The sequence below is a fragment of the Paralichthys olivaceus genome, chromosome 9, assembly GCF_024713975.1.
Source record: "Paralichthys olivaceus isolate ysfri-2021 chromosome 9, ASM2471397v2, whole genome shotgun sequence".
NCBI classification, from domain to species: Eukaryota; Metazoa; Chordata; class Actinopteri; order Pleuronectiformes; family Paralichthyidae; genus Paralichthys; species Paralichthys olivaceus.
Window position 1 is genome coordinate 16,060,003 of NC_091101.1, and position 17,789 is coordinate 16,077,791.

At 40.9% G+C, this 17,789-nt stretch overlaps 1 protein-coding gene across 3 annotated transcripts; it reads right to left on the reverse strand.

The window, feature by feature from the left end:
• Positions 1-1,881: 1,881 nt before the first annotated feature.
• fbxw11a (F-box and WD repeat domain containing 11a) lies at positions 1,882-17,570 on the reverse strand. Of its 3 annotated transcripts, XM_069531129.1 has the most exons (14): positions 17,413-17,556; positions 15,207-15,311; positions 13,020-13,088; positions 11,884-12,103; positions 11,516-11,702; positions 11,149-11,239; positions 10,469-10,606; positions 8,627-8,745; positions 6,184-6,433; positions 5,008-5,126; positions 4,590-4,700; positions 4,424-4,502; positions 3,365-3,529; positions 1,882-3,196 (listed from the first exon to the last, which is right to left on the reverse strand). In XM_069531129.1, the coding sequence occupies exons 1-13, from the start codon at positions 17,449-17,451 to the stop codon at positions 3,368-3,370; spliced, it is 1,689 nt and encodes a 562-aa protein (XP_069387230.1). In that variant the 5' UTR covers positions 17,452-17,556; the 3' UTR covers positions 1,882-3,196; positions 3,365-3,367. The 3 variants fall into 3 exon arrangements, with proteins under 3 accessions (XP_069387230.1, XP_019939435.1, XP_019939443.1); XM_020083876.2 differs by lacking the exon at positions 15,207-15,311 and having other exon boundaries at positions 17,413-17,570; XM_020083884.2 differs by lacking the exons at positions 15,207-15,311; positions 17,413-17,556 and adding an exon at positions 16,952-17,257.
• Positions 17,571-17,789: the final 219 nt, after the last annotated feature.

The window sequence follows — 17,789 nt, forward strand, 5'->3', positions numbered from 1 at the left end:
ACATCATATACTAATGGTGCTCCACCAAGCACAAATCCATCCCACATAACTTATTCCCAGAATTTAAAACATTCTACTATACTGAACTAAACCCAGAAATGTTGAAAACCAACCCCGATCAGAAGGCCAACTCCCCTCCTCCTCCTCCTCGCAGAGAGAATACACAGTGTACAATCACCGGGCGGACGCACTGCACAGCTCAAACACAGCCGCCAGGACTCTGCAGTAAATGCACCACATCGAGAATCTCAAACACACATTAGTCCTTCATGATTACGGTGTTTACAAGACTGAGTGTGTGTTCTACTGTAACAGGTTGTTTAGACTCCAAACACTGAGGACCCAAGTCTCATAAACACATGACACTGCAGGAGATAGCTGAGTTTATACTCCCACCTAGTGGCGAAACTAAATACATGTACCACGCTTTAAGAAGGTAAAAAGAAAAAATGGTGAAATTTACACTGGAAAGTCTTTGACAGGTGCATAATGTCACAATCGACACTTTGTTTTAATAAATGTAAAATGTGATAAGAGAAAATAATTTACTTTAATTGATGAGAACTGGCCTTTACTTCACACAACTTTTGACTTTTACAAGAACAGTCTAAATTCCTTCTACCTGATGAAGGTTCAAAATGTGGGAAATGTCATTAAGGGCCGGTTTGTAGCAATTCAATTAACTTCATTTAATTTTTACAAAAACAGACTTTTCAAATACTTGTATCATAAACATGTTTTTACATTATGAAAGTTATTGTGGAATGCCGATCATCTCTTCCTCACCTAAAGTTCTTGTTGTGATCCATAACAACAACCAGAAGTCAAAGACCAGACTTACATCCACTCTTCACATATAAGATGGTTTCGTAGGTTTGTTTGCACGCAAACTTACACAAACAGCAGTTTGGATTTCCACAACACTTGGTGGAAGGATGTGGTATGTGTCAGGGCACAACACATTCAACTTGGTGTGGATCCAGATCAGGGGGCAGATCAAACTCCTTTCTTAAATATTGTGAGAGCAGTTTTCAAGATTTTCAGTTTTCCCAGAGAATAATTAATAGATCTTAGTGAAAAAAATCTATCAAGAAGGGAGCTGATATCTATGAGCGTGCAGCTTGATTAAATTTGAAGGGCATCTGGGGCCTTAGCAGAGGTGTGCTCTCTACCAAAGTCTTGTCATTGATGTAGTGTTGAAACCTCAGGATCTCATTCCGTTATCAGAAATCCACTGCATGGAGTTCTCCAATTCACACAACTTTACTAAGGCAAGTAAACACCTCATCCAGGGTTCTAACATTTTTGTTGGTGTGAGATGAATAACTATACACACATGCTGTACAATGTTGGGTGTGAACAACCATGTTTCTCATGTTCTATCCATTCAAAACCAGATACCAGTGCACATGGAAACATTCAGAACAGCAGTTTTATCAAAATAAAATCAAAAAACACTAGAAGTTTCACTACCCACCATTTCCCTGAGCGTTCAGTTGCACCTTTCTCCACCGTCTTCCTCACCAAATGACGTCTGCTGAGTTGAGTTGCTGCTGAGGAAAACACTCAACGATACAAGATGTTCCAGTAAAATCTAGTCACATGATCTTGAGTTAAGCGCCTCTTTTGACAAACAATTTTCTTGTTTTCATTTTCAAGTTTTCTTGTCAGCGATCTAGAAAACTAAACTGTTTGTTCCCTGCAGTTTGAAGTAGAAGAGGAACAGTCTGAGAACATGTCAGATACAGTAGCAACACACACACACACACACACACACACACACACACACACACACACACACACACACACACACACACACACACACACACACACACACACACACACACACACACACACGTTACAGTTGGCTCAACACTCCACCACTGTCAAGTACTTTATTCACAATAAGGTCATTTTCTTCTTTAAAAAATCATTTTTAATATACAACACAATTTTTGACAAGACAACTCCGTTTACAGCTAAATTTGAGCTCTTGAGTTCCAGCTTCTCTCATAACCAAAGCAAGCACGTAGATGATGGGGAGAGAAAGATGGAGTGAAAGGGACAGATGGACAAGGGAGGAAGTTAAGAGAAAGAATGGAGGAAAAAGACAGTAAGAGAGAGAGAGAGAAAGAGAGGGAAAGAGAAAGAAGACTACGCTTAGTATGATGTTGGTACTAAGAACCAAAATACTCAAATAAAATTAGAAAATAACAGTAATAAAAAACAGTAAGAAAGTAAGAGTTAGAGAAAAAAAAGCAGAGGTGTGCCGGGATGCTGTATCCATGGCAACCTCACATGCATGTCTGTTTGTTTGACGCTTCTGCTCTGTTCGGCCATTTCACATAAGTCCACATACACAAACGCACTCGAAACTCGAGTGTGCGTGCCCCCCCGTGTTCCAAGCAAGTGTGCATCTCTGGGGGTTAGAGCGAAGGGGGGAGCGAAGGGGAGGGGGGGTTCGGGGGGTGTCGAGAGAGACAGGGCAGAGTGAGAGGGAGTGAGAGGGAGCAGGGAGGTAATTCCCGAAACATTTCTCCCTCGTTCACTCTCTCCGTCTCCCATCCTCCCCTCCTTTTTCTAGAGCTGAGTTAAGAGTCTCTGTCTCCTGCATCACAGCTCCTGTCATCCTCTGTCCAACTGCGCCACTGTGTGTGTTTGTGTGTGTTTGTTTGTGTTTGTGTGCGTGTGTGCGTGTTTGTGTAATATATATGTATATATAAATATATATCTATAAGCGATTCCATATCTGTGGGAACCTGTTTTGGCAGGGGTTGAAAACTGAGGAGCAGAAGCTGCTTGAAGTTTCTATCAAAGGGACAAAAGGGAGCTTGTGACTTATCTAAGTTAATACTGTCATTAGTGTACTTTACAAAACATAAATTAAGAGTTGAAGGTGAACTTCTTGGGAGAGTTGCATTGGTTGAGTAGTAGGGCGTCCTCATCAGTGTTGACCTGTGTGTATATGTGCGTGTCTGTGTGTACATGTCACCGTACTGGCAGGCCATGGGCACAAGCTTTAGAGTCTGTCAGAACGGGCTGAGGAGGGGTGAGGTGGCGGGGTGCAGGGTGGGGAAGTGGACAGAGAGATGACGAAGAGGAAAGAGAGGAGATGGACTCCTTTTCCATGATGGATGCATCCATCAGCCCATCAGCCCTGGGCTCCTCCAAGGAAGGGTGCAGTGGACGACGCCACCTGAGGAAGAGAAACCATTTTTCCAGTCACACACACAGGTCCACTTAGTGATCATAAATAAAGTATGCACAGTTCAGGAGGTAATTCAGTCAACCTCATCTATGTAATGCATGATGTTACATTTTTACAGGAAGTTCTTTCCAGCCATGTGTGAGAGTGTTTTTGTACCTGCTATCTAGAAATGTAAGTGTAGGTGCGGGAGGGAGACCGTCCCTCTGACTGCCCGTTGGTTGAGACGTTCAGGAAGTCCCAGATCAGAATAGTGTCGTCATGAGAACTGCTGATGATCTGAAACTCATCGAACTGGAGACGGAACACGCGGCCAGAGTGCTCCTGAAGACACACAACACATTATTAGAAAGGTATGACATTTGTGATGTCACAATTGCAGCTGAAAGTGCAGGTTCATCTACTACTGTTGCGTGATTGTTCATTAGCTTATGAATTCAGTTGTGTTTTTACAGGATTCATTTTCCCACCTGAGACAACAACCACATGAAACTCAAAGTTTGGGAAATACTTGATCTGACTCAGATTTTCGTATGAAAGGACATTAGAGTTAAATGTTGTATGAGAGACAATTATATACAAACTAGAAACTGAGTGGTCATCCCTCTAATATTTCCATAATGACGCTCAAATTCAGCAACAAGATGCAAATACGTGAATTTAATTAGCATTGATTAACTCTTTTAATCCTTTACAGCTGAGAGTTTTAAAGCAAACTTCTAAATTCATCTTAAGAAGTGGATTAAAGGTTCAGTGTGTACAATTTAATGACATCTAGTGGTGAAGTTGCATGTTGCAGCTGAATACCCCTCACCTTACCCTCCCCTTCCAAAGATGAGAGAGAACCTGTGGTGGCCTTCAGTTGTCATAAAAACTCAAAAGATGTTTAGTTTCTCCAATTTGGATTACTGTAAAAAAAAACATGGTGGCCTCCATAGAGGGGACCCGCTCCAGATATAAATATAGTATTTCATAAATAAAGTATTTATTTTAATTGAATTATTTAAGTATGAAAGGTTCATTCTAAGGTAAAGAAAATAACAATTTGTACAATTTAGATGAAATGCATTAGTGAAAACGTAACTACGATTATTTTATATTCAATTGCTGCCAATAGATTCCCTTTTACCAAAATCTTACACACTGGACCTTTAAGACACTAGTGCATTAGCCCCGCCTGTTAGCCATGTGTCAACACACTAAATCACTGATACTCACCACTAGAGTGCGCAGACATAATGTGCTGGCGGGGGCTCGTGGGTCAAGCGCTGCCTGCAGGTCCCACACCTTGATCTTACTGCAGAATGAAACATGAGACGACAGGACATCAGGGACAAATTCAGTCTTTGTGCATAAAAACCACGTGTGTGTTTACAACACTCACCCGTCGTAGGCGCCGCTGACAATCCTCTTGTTGTCAAAGCGAATGCAGCGCACCAATTCCTCATGACCTTCCAATACTCGCAAACATGCCCCACATTCTATGTCCCATAACCTGCACAGAGAAAAGCCTGAGTTTACAAACAGAAATAAACAGACTAATTTTTGCAGCTACATTGTATAATAGAATGTTTTCAGCCCAAGAGGCCTCATTGATGTCTGGTTAAGAGATCCACTGTGTTTTAACAGTAAATAAATTGCAAATCATTGGACAAAATTATTTATTATTACTTCACACTAATATCTATATTTAAATACATTAACCCTGTGCATCTTTAGTAGACAGCTAACAATAGAGGCTCCTGTAAAGACAACCCGGTGGTTGAAATGGCCTGGTTTATGCTCAGGTCTCAGATGCGTACCGGATTGTGTTGTCAGATGAGCCGCTGACCACCAGGCGATCTCTGTACTGTAGACAGGCAATACCCCGCTTATGACCATTTAGAGTGCGCACAAACTCACAGGTGCTGGTGCTCCATACCTGCAGGTGGAGGACAACACATGTTTGTAGACTCACTTTGCTGGTTTGATTAAAAAAAAAACTTTCAAAAAAAGTGTTTAATTTACTGTCTTAATCCATAAAATTCACATTCAAAATCAGTTGTAGCAGTGCCCTGGTTTCATGGGATACCATGGTATGAAACTGATGGTATCCTCCTGTGTCCATTTGCTTATTAACAACAGAATACGGGAGAAAATGCAACTGAATAGACAATCACACCAGTGTGTGAGCATTTTTTTGTGCCACACACACCCACACAGCAGAGACAATGGTAGAGAGAAGCAAGACCCGATAACACATTTCTCAATACTCCAGAAATGAAACTTAAATCAGCAGAGGGGGAATACTTTGAATATCCGGAAAACTGAATGTGCTGTTGTCGCAGAGATTGGATTTTTTTGGAAGTTTGCAAAAGACAGGGATTGTTGAAGGGGGACACATCAAGCATGTTTCCCTATCATTGACTTACACACACTTAACCCGATCTGACCCCATGAAGAAACACACAAAACTTTCCCACCTTGGGGCTAATATGCATGGGTGTTGAAGTCAGACAGGATCAGTCTGGCTACACTGTTACGCAGTTAGAGAACTTGTGAAGAGATTTCTCACTATTTTCTGAATTTTTCTCTCCAACAATCAGTTGATTAAGAAAATAATCAGCAGATTAATCTATCATGATTATCACAGAATAACTTCTACAGAGTGCTATTAGTACTTTTATTCACATAAGAGATGTAAATACTTGCTCAAATTTAATCTGATGATAATAATATTAATTAAAATATTGTATACTGTGATGCCATGAAACCATTAAAATGTCACTGTTGCAACCAAACTAAATACTAAAAAATCCATCCCTGTTTATCAGTGCCTCTGGGTTTAATTCAAATAAGACTGTAGAAAAACTGAGAAAATTGCATCTTCTGTTTAACTGTCAGAGCTCCAAACCTCAGCAGTTAAACATTATTTTACAAAACCCTACCCTCCAGCAAATATCAGAAATATTTCTTTAGAAGTCAAGTTCTCTTATTACCTTGATGGTGCGGTCCCCTGAGGCGGACACAATGTATTTGTCGTCAAAGTCAACCACGTTGACAGCTGCTCGGTGTCCCACTAGGACCCGACGTAGGCTGATGTCAGTGGGTGAGGCCATGTCCCAAACTGCAATTGAACGGTCCTTGGAGCAGGTGACCATCAGACCGTTGGCAAAGCGCAGGTGAAGAACTGCCTCGTTGTGGTGGATCAGTGTGTTAAGTACCTCACCCGTCATTACCTCCCACACCCTGCAGAGGAGACAGAAGAAGAGGCGCAGAGGTAAACAGGAGGAAATGAAAACAGACATATGGAGAGATGGCAGGGAGGCCAATTGATGAGGGCAAAGGTAGTGGAGGGAGGAAAAGAGAAGGTGAAATTGGGGCAGGAAAGAAAAATGGGGATGTTGAATGTAAGGGGATGGGTGTGAGACAAAGAGAGAAGGAATGACAAAGGGGGGGAAAAAAAGTGGAAAATGACAGGGGGGAGGGGGGTGTAGGAAAGAAAGATGAAAATGTCAACGAAATAAAAGAAGGGACAGTGGAAAAGACATGTAGTGGGAATGAAGGAAAAGGAAAACAATGGAGACATGAGAGAGAATTATGTTTATTAGTTTTACAATGGAGAGTAACTCAGAGTTCACTTAGTGCGCGCGCACACAGTGAAGAACATGTAACTGAACAGCACCGCTGAGTCGAATGCAGAAAACACTGGAAAAGCTGACAACCAAATGTAAAAACAAAGTGCCTGTCAAGCTGTTGCTAAGGAAGTGAAGTCACATTTTCCTTGGATACCGCCCAGCAAGTACGGCTGAAGTGTGAAGTAATAAGAGAATTAATGTTGAGCTTCTGTGTGCAGTAGCCAAGCAAGTGTCGACATAAACACACAAGCCAGGTCTTTAAAAATGTGCAATAAAACATATCCCGCTATCTCTGGTAATGAAAGTAAATCCAACTCACTATGAAATAATAAACTTCAGTTCTTTATATTGCATCTGTATATAGTGTTTTTATTGTCTGACTGTGGGGAGCAGCTGTAGATTGGGTGGGAACCAACTGTAAACTGGGGGATTCAAAACAGGGAGAAGATATTTCGGTCATGACTTTGAAAAGCAGACTAGAAACATAAAGTAATGATATCATAAAGAAATGATAGAAATGTTAACAGTAGAACCATCTTTTGAGCCTGAAATTAATTATATCAAATGTGGTCACAGAAGGTATATTTTACATTATGAAAATAAATAAACTGATATTGGAATTTATTTTCCATGTTATGTTTTTTAAATAAATATTGTTCGTGGCAGTCCTGCATTTTGCATGAAATATGGTGAATTAAGTTAAGAAAACGATAATCTCTATTCATACAAACAATGTCAGTGCACTTTTTTGTGAACTCATCACAATAATCTACAGAGGCACTCAATTCTGAATGACTGAACACACTGACAGCAAGCATGAGGTGCGAAGAAATTTCAAAAGAGAACCCTCAGGATGAGTGATTTTATTAAAAACACCAATCTCACCTGTTGTGTGATCATAGCCTCTAAAAATACAATCCCTATCTATTTCTATCAAATGACTGTTCTCTGTACAGTGATTTAACAACAAATCACTATTCATTTTCACAACTCAAGAGACAGTGATGGAGAATATTATTAGTAATTTGATGAAAACACACCAGTGTCCCTAATATTTTTGAAAGGAGTCTATTTGTTTATAAAAGAATTGTCAAATAATCTTGTATGCTATATTAATTTCTCCCAAAAAATATATACTTTCCATTTAAATAGCTGAGCTGGCTCTTTTATTACCAGGAATAATTGATTTGAACAGAGTTGCAGGTTGTGGAGACAGCTACAGAATGCATTAAAAGAGAGACAGGAGGAAAACTCATACTATGCTATATTTAAAATACACCATGGCTTGTTTTAAAGTGAAAATGAATATTTGCCAGGCTTTATTGTATATGTATATGTATGATTTCATATAATTCTTCCTTGACTATATTCTTGTGTGTCTGACCTGACTTTACCTTCAATTACAGAGCCTGTGGTGCAAAAACCTCTTTATTTTGTAACAAAGCCCAAGCTTTAAACATTTTTTTAATACTCTGTTTTTGTACTCGGTGATGGAATCAAATGTCTCTTGTACGTGTCTGTACTAATACATTCTGGGTGATTTCTCAACCCTCAGAGAAACATCAATAAGCTGCATGATTATTGACTTATAAACTGAATAATATACAATCTCTAACTTTAGTCTGAGGATAACAAATTTAGTATATATAAATCCTCATCTTGAGTCACATTGAGTCGTTAAGCCTAATGAGCGGTGAGTAACAACTTTCTCTTCAGCAACAGGAATCACTTTTATTTCTGCTAACACAGCTTTGGATCCTACTTTAAAATAAACCATATGAATTCTGTAAGACGTGTGCCGTACCTGACAGTTGAGTCAGACGACCCGGTTACGATGACCCTCTCATCATACTGCAGACATAACACTGAGCCTGTGTGACCGGTCAGTATCTTCAGACACTCCAATGACTGCTTATCCCAGATCTGTGAGGAGAAAACACAGCAGGATGAGGAGAAGAAGGAAGAAGGGTGAAGCAGAGGGTGACATTGACAGAGGAGCACACAGAGAAAAAAAAGAAAAGTAAGAGGTTTTGAAAAAGGTTGCAGATCTGGGTCATGCCAAGAATGGCCTATTCTTACAGTGTGTATTGTTCATGCCCCATTTCCCCACTGTTGTGCTGAGTTGTGCGAGTGTGCAAAAGAGCAATTCAGCTCTTCCGTGGGTGTGCGCCAGCCTCCTCCAGAACAATAAGACAAATCTGCTCCCTCTCCTCCCTCTATCCTCCCCTCCTCTTCATCATCTTCTTCTTGTCTTCTCCCAGGCCAGACAGATAAGTGGAACACACAACGGGTCTGGAGCTGAGCCCTTTAAACCTATAATTCACTTGTGTTATGTCTCCGTGTCTGCTGGTTTAGCTCAGCGACATAGACAATGAGCCATTCTGAGCCAGAAGAAAAAAAATCAATTCATAAATACACAAAGATAGGTTGGAGGAAAACAGCCACACAGACAGCATACATTGTTATTCACAGCTTACACTTTTGGCTCCCTCTACTACTGGTGCTTAGACAAATGGGATCCATGTTAATTACTCCTTTATGTCATTTTGGGCAAGTAGGGCAAACTAGTAAATGTCTACAATATGTTTTCACTGCCTCAGTAGCTACACACAAATTGAAATGTAACTCAGGCTCTTATGTTTTGAAATAAATCAGTTCTGATTAATTGTAACACTGACTATATTTACATGGATAGGAATATTCAAACTATTGAACCATATGCTGTATAAGACATTCTCAATTTATAATGTTAAGATGAGTTGCTAAAAGAATATACCATTCATACTGCAGTTTACATTTTATAGATTGCAGTCTGATTATGACTTGCATTAACATTACACCCACGCCTCCATACATCCGACCACGATTTTAAAACCACAAACTGTAATAGTTAAGTGCACAATGCAAATGTTTATCCTATTGAGTGTTTTCTTTCTAATTTTCTATAAGCTTAAACTCCTTGTTACTTTTCCCATCTTGTTAACACTGGTAGCCAGGGCATGCTTCGTCAAGCAGTTGGTAACTGCTGCATGTCAATGTTTCAAATGTTTTAAAACCCAAAAAGGACTTTAAAATTCAACTAAGACGTACATGGCTACATAACGCAACTAAGCTTGGAATACTTCGTTGTCTTAATTTGAGTATTGGTTATTCCTAGTATGACCTTATTCCGGTTAAAGTCATCAGAAAGTGCCATTTACATGGGAGTGACTTACTTAGACTATTGTCAATAATAGCTGTCCATGTTAACATAATGACTTAGTGGTGGTGCAGCACATTTGTATTTTGTAAAAAAGTTGCAGTCACTAACTCAACACGACTTTCACATCTTGCTGTTATTCTGTCGTACAGAACAGGGGCCCTCAGCTGTAATTCTTGGAAATTAGTATTTGCTTCAGCAGCTGTCGATGAGAAAAATTTGGAAAAAAAGGAAATTTTACCTTGGATAATAAAAGAAATGGTCTATGAAATTGACAGTGAAATTATCTGCCAACATTCTACACGCCTCTGAGGTAGCTTTGCATCTGAAATGTTAGAAATGGTGATGGTGGGTTGCAGTAGCAACAATAAAAATAAGAGATGGCCAAGCCATCAGTGTTTAGACCTCAGATTTTCCGAGACATTTTTAACATTAAAATACACGTACCTTGATGGAATTGTCCCTAAGGCCACTGATGATCTTGTCATCATCGTACTGGAGACAGTAAACCCCTTTACTGTTTTCTGAGCGACACTGAATCCTCTGCAAGTTGTGTCTGCCACATCGCCAATTGGCCTCAATAGTCTGGAGGAACGAGAGAGAAACAATGAAAAAGATTAACACAGGAGGCATCCAAAGACTAGATGGTAGCACTTCACACTGGGCAACGTAATGTTGTTAGAACAGACAGAAATATATGAGATCTAGAAAGGTGGAAAAAGGTCATATATTATTGTGGTTTACAGACAATAACTATATTAATTAACTGTTAAGAATTATATACGCATTTGTAGACCACTCCGGCCAAAAAACTCTTGTACATAAATGTAAATAAACTTGCTAAATATTAAAAATGTAATACAATTGACTAGTTTCAATTTGGTTAATACAATATATATATAATAATGTCATGAAATTTGTCTTTTTCCCTTTGTAGTGGAAATAACAAAGCAAAGCATTCAGTTTTTGCTCTAAAATACTTCAACACAGTCCCCACAGACTAAAAATGTTTGCATGTTAAACATGGAAGGAAAATATTATCCGTTGCAATGAAGAAAGCTATGCTAAATTACTCAACTCTACACAACAAGTGTAATACTAAAACCCCTTTAGCTGTTGGTTCTCACCTCTATGTCTTGGATGATCTTGGGATAAAGGGAGTGATAGTAGGAGTTGGGTGGGACTTCTGCTGTGCGGTTCTTGAACAGGTATTTCTCCCTGGGGGAAGAAAAATATAAGTGCTTTGGCTGCTTTGTGTCAACTGGGATTTTTTTGACACTCAAGACCAACAGAATCTGATCTCATTCTTTCCTTGAGTCAGCCTCATTTAAAATTCAAAAACAAGACTATCAGGAACTCCAGTAACTAAGTGTTTACTTCAAATCTCAATAGGCATCCATTTAAATTATACCAGCCTCAGCTATTTATATCTTTACCTTTATATAATATTTGGTAGTAGTATAGCCATCACTATGCGTGTTTGCAAAATCTCACCACTGATGTCTCTCTGAAAGGCCTTTCCAGAGCGGGTCGGTGCGGACCATGCGTTCTATGAGCTTCTTCCACAGCATACCCTCAGAGATGACCCTCTGCCACTCCTTACACACCAGCTCTGCCGAGCACAGTGAGCGTGCATCCAGGAAAGAAAGGATGTTCTCCGCTATGTGATCCAAGCCTTGGGCTACAGAGATGGAGCAGAGTTAAATTTTGCCTCAAAATTATCACAAGTTAAACTTGGATTTTCCTTATTTATAAAGTCATATGAGTGGAAGGCAATTTGTGCAAAAAAGAAAAATAAAGTTTAAGTGGCAACCTGTGTACCATCAGACTGTACTGTACATATTGCATTTAAAAGTGTGTACCTGGCAGCGCAGTGATGAAGTCCCTCTGCAGCATGGGTTTGAGGTAGGAGTTGATGTGGCCATGCTGATAGTGGCACATTCGGGAGATCAGTCGCTCGACAAACTCCACCTGGTCGGCCTCTGACCACTGGTCAAACAGTGCGATGCAGTGTTCCTTCTCCTTCTCATAGTTTCCCTCCGATGGACGCTTGCGGGACCCCACAACAGGCCCATTACTAAGCTATAAAGATCAGACCACCATATTAGACATTTTAAAAATGTGTTGAAATATTTAATTAATATTTCTATAATATTAAATAGTTATAATATCTATATTATAGTGTAGTGTATATTAATAATAATACTAAAAAAGAAATATCTGTCATGTGGGGACACTCCTCTATTCTCAGTGTATTACAAAGAAACTCGTTTTGGCTGTATATCTAATTTCATTCCACAACAAGTTATTTCTGCAAATACAGAAAATGTCAGATGATGTTTAGTAAGACATACTCTCCCAAGGGGGAGATTCTTTTTACACTCATTTTTATTTATACATGCAGTTTTTAACCCACAATCCCAAACACACACAAAGGGCTCATAGACATGCAAATATGGAGAGAGATGGTAAAGTGAGTAAAAGCATTGTTTAAACTTAGTTTTTTTGAAAAATTTAAATGTAAAACATTTTTTCATGTATGAAATGAGTATGACAGATAAAAATAGGGCTCGTGACAATGTGGCTGTTCTGGGCCATATCGCACTCTATGCAAATAATCATGTCTCTCGCTGTTGTAGAATGGATTAAAAATCAATTTTCATTGCTTGAGGTTAATGTTTGCTAACCCACTAGAACACTGCTGTGTACGTGTGGGAACAAAAGAAAAAGGTTTATTATAAATGTTTATTTCAACATCAATGTTGAGTGTTTATTTGAATAAATGCATGAAAAGAATAATAATTGCTTAAAAAATCTGCTGTCATTGTATATTGTAAATCAAAAATCACCACAGTTAACATTACTATAAATGTTACTTTCTTAAAGGGGGTGCAGATCTCAATTGTTCACCAAGCTGTGGTCTCAGATACACTAACAGTTCACACACCCACATGCACACATATTACCCCCCAGCGCGCGCACACATACACACACACACCTTGAGAACTGTGTTCTTCTTTGGCGACAGATCGTCCACAAGGTTCTGCGACTCCATCCCTGATGTGTTCTGTAGAAAAAGAACAAAACAAAGAAATGGTGCAGGTAAGTGTTTTATTCTCTTTGTGTCTGGGTTGAAGGCACTGTGAGAACCAGGGCAGCGGTGTAGATAGCGCTGGACACATGAGTGCCACAGAGACAGCCAAGGAAGGGTAACTCTTATGACTTCTGAGGCGTGCACGCACAAAAACACGTGCATACACACAAACATATGGAGTGAAAAAAACTGAGCTGCAACAAAAGGAATCTATCTGCTTGCTTGTCTGATGTGGGCTATGTAGTCTGGACAGGAAATTAAACTGCAGCATCTTGGGTATGTCACTGGCAGAAGCTCAGGCATGACTGTAATGAAACTCTAGTCAGATAGTGGTCATACAGCATATATGGAAGATAGAAAAAAAAAACTGAGAGGAAACCGGATCCTAGCCATTTCTATCATGACTGAAGTCCTACAATGACTGTAGTTCACATATCCACAGAGACAGAATGAAAGGGTGACCATTTGTCCAGTTCTGAATAATTTAAATCATCATCATCATCATCATCATCAATTGGAGAATAGCCCTTTTTTAATTATTAGGTGAATAGCAAGTTCTTTATAGCAGGCATACTTCTTTGGAAGTCATATTCAATGAGGCAGCCATATCATTTTGTTGCATTCATCATTTCATACATACACCACCAACATGGAGATCTGTTTTTCTCTTTAGGGTGCTTGCTATCTACAGCTTTCAGCTGTGACTGAAGATACACAGGACTAGTTATAAGGTCAACATGAAAATTAACATTCTCATCAAACTAGCACATACTTGACGACCTTCAAACATACAAGGGATATTCACCGTGTTGTCCATTAATCTAAAATGACAGCTCTTTAACACAAATTCTCCAGACAGGAGAACGTACAGCCAAGCCATGTCAGAGTACTGTACAATAATCCTCCTCTACTCCCAAGTATATATATTTTCCTAACAATGTATATTCCCTATTCCCAGATATATCACAACCTAATTTGGGGGAATGTGACACACAAGGCCTTTACTAAGGAGAGGGTCAAAGCTATTGTATATCTGTACAAGGTCAGAGTCTTTGAAAATGGCTATGCTGGCGAAAAAGCTAGAATAGAGGCCTGTCTCTCTATTGTAATAGCTCATCTGTTATTGTTTCTCCAGAAGCTTAAGAATTGCCATAGGTGGTCTCTACCTGAGGCCTCTTTAAAATTGCTACTGCTAAATTATCTAGATATTCTTTTCTAATGAAAGAGAGAACCCCATCGAATTTGGATCACAGAGTGCAGTGCCAGGTTTTACTCATTGCAGTTATCCATCTAACTTGGGGTTGCTGCTACATGTGGAGAGCAAAACCAACATAGAAAATGTTAGTAGTTGCCACTAGAAGAATCACACAAACATACAAACAAATGGACAGGTACCAAGACCGAAGCAGACAGGACAAGAAGCTAGTTTGCTGGTGTTAATGATCATGCAGAGCAGAAGAAGAGAAGAAAGGAGAAATAAAAACAGACAGACCAGGTTTGGCCAGGCAGGCAGGCAAGCAAGCATGTAGCCTCTCAGAGCTTGAAGGAAGACCCCCCACCTCGGCCCTCACATCTCCAGGTAGAAGGGGAGAAAACATTACTCCTCAATGCAGGGTTATTCTCTGGTACCCCCGCAGCCTCCCTCAACCCACACAAACGTACTGTGGAAGTATTTTACCATTCAAACTAAACTGATTATAAGAGTCATGTTTTCATTATAGGGCACAATCACTGTTTGACTTTCTTTCTAAATGTTATGGGACCTAATTTAGATGCAAGAACTGTGATTTAACATGATTATAAAGACACCAATTACACTTTGCACAGCTAAAATTAAGTTTAAAGCAGAGCGAGTTTGAGGACGCACCAGAGAAGAACCTGAGAGCAGTGTGCTTCCAACAGGGAGGAAAGGACAACGGAAGGTGAGGAGGTGAGAGGATGTGGGGAAGGGTCAGTAGGTGCATTCTGCACCGTGGCGGTATTAGGACTCATGAGGAGTGGGTGTAGAAAAGTGATGGGTAAGGAGATGGCGAGGGAGGAAGGGAAGGGAGAGGAGAAGGAGCAGCAGAATTAAGAGGAGAGAGGCAGAACCTGGTTGTGAGCCCGGGTGGAGGGGATGCTCTGCAGGCACCTGAGTGCACACAAACTCTCAGCCACCGAGGAGCAGCCCAGCCAGAGAGAGCGAGGCACAGAGCACTGTGTGAAAGAGAGAGAGGAAGGGAGGAAGGGAGGAGGAGAACGAAGTGGACAGGGTGAGGGAGGAGGAGAAAGGGAAGAGCGAGAGACCAGAGATGGGAAGTAAAGGAAAAGAGGAGGGGGGTGGGGGTTTGATGAGGGATGTTCAGAGGAGGAAACCAAAGGAGACGAGTGAGTGAATGGATCGATGAATGGATGGACAGATGGAAGTGGTGAGGAGTTGTTGAGGTAGAAGAGTGTGGAAAAGTGTCAGGAATACAAAAATAATGTGAATGTAAATAAATAAGGTTTGGTTTGATATTGAGAGGAAGTGAGTAGTGGAATTATCAAAGGTGAGGAGAAAAGAAGAAGGGAGGAGGTGGGGGATAGTGAGGGGAAAAACCAGTATTAGAGCTACACACACATTGACACAGTGAGCGCAGGAACACACACTCATCCACACACAAGATACAGACTGGTAAACACACACACACAGAAGCATTATTAGACGTGAACTGGGTGGGGATAGGTAGAGGAGAGGGAGGGGCAATGGGATTAATTTGTCAATTATTGCTATTATTTTTGTTTTGACAGAATCCCGACCCACTGTTCTGCCATCCCCACTCTCATGGGTGGTTAGTGAATAACACTGGGGCAAAAAAACTCAAAAACTCAAATTAAATACAAAGACAACCCAGACAAATTTCAAACTTTTCAGAGGATTTAATCCCTCAAACGCTGCATTTATATTAAGGCTAATATTTCAATATGTGAAATCAGAGAGGAGTTGCAAAATACAAAACAACAACATGTGCTCTTTTCCAATGATGTATAGACAATAATCTATTTGGAACATTGATGTATTTTGTCTCCATAGTTTCTCATGGCATACAGACATCTATAGTGATTGTGGAGAAGGTTATGAGCAAAAGTAGGCACAAATTGCTAATTTAAGAAACCATCACCCCATACAGGATGCTTTAAGTCTATAACATCTACAAAACACTGTCGTTTTCTAATCATATCTTATTATCGCAGGTCGTCCTGACAATACAATACTTGTTTGCTTTGACAATTGAGGATGTTCACTACTTCAGATGTGTTGTTTATATATTCTAATCTGTCAAACTGACCCTAACAGCGTGTAGGCAAAATGACAAACACATTTTGTGCCCCCATCCTAACCAACGTCTTCTCTGCGACCACTTCGACCCCTGTAATATTAATGTTAGCTGTTGGTGAGCTAATGTTAGCCTAGCTGGGTAGCTTATCGGGGTAGCTAATCATTTCACAAGAAACCTACGTTACATGTTGTCCTAACCTGACCTCACATGGAGGGAAACTGTCTTATAATGGTACTTACTGTTTCTGCTCGCCAAAATAGCTCCCATCGCCCTGACCAATTAACTGTTTGGTGTGTAAATGGTGGTCAAGGATACTTAGCATTTTAGCACGCTAACTATTAAGCTAATTGCTACCTCGCCTGTGTGAATGAAAAAGCACAACACTTCCTTCTACGCACTTGAAAAATATAAACACGTAGGCAGCGCATTGCTACGATTTTAGCTGTATTACATGGAGCTGTGGAAACGACCCGACTGCTCCACACATCAGTTATCGTGTTGGCGGCTCCGAACATAAACGACATAATGTGACATTACCCGTGAATTTACGTGCTTCGTCGCCTTCTAGCCAGTGTTAGCAGGATGGCTAAGTATCAGACAGGGCCCAGTTAAAGTGGCGCAGCGTCACCGCAGTGAACGCTACACCGAGAACCCTCCGCTGTCTTCCGCCGACGACTCCACACTGACCCTTTAATTCCCCCCGCTGATTACCAACATTACCCCGAAATCCCCACACTTTACACCTGTCGGATGATATCGTCTCGGTGTTGTTCACCTATCAGACCCGTAAGAGGAGCGTTCTTAACAAAATGTAGCGATCATTTCAGGCCCTCCCTCTGATTTCTGGTCCCCCCCTCCTTTCTCCTCCACCTCTCCCGAAAAGCCGCCTCAGCTCGTCCCTGCCGTCGAATCGAGCCTCGGCGCTTCATCCCCCCCGGATATAACACCGATACCGCCGCCCGCGGGAGCTCGGGATGCCGCATCGAAACGATCCTTACCATCAGTTCCAACGTTTTGTCCTCCATCTCCGGCTCCATGTTGACGATCCCCCCCGAAACTCGCTCTGAAAATGGAAACCCAGCCCTGCGTCGGCGGCCCGCAAATGCAGAGACGTCATTCACTTCGCTCAGCCACACAGCTCCGGTAGGGCAGTGTCAAAGGGTGGGTGGGGGATGGGAACGCCCATGCTCCGGAGGAACAGCGCCGATTGGACGGATTTTGCCAAAAAGGAGGGTCGTTTCGACGCTTAGCCTTTTATTGATTGGCTCGCCGTGCTACCAAGGCTTCCCCGGTGACTCCCCCAAACAAAAGGGCAAATGGATGAAGATGCTGTTGCTATCCTGAAGAGGAATACACTAAGGCGAAATCAATCATC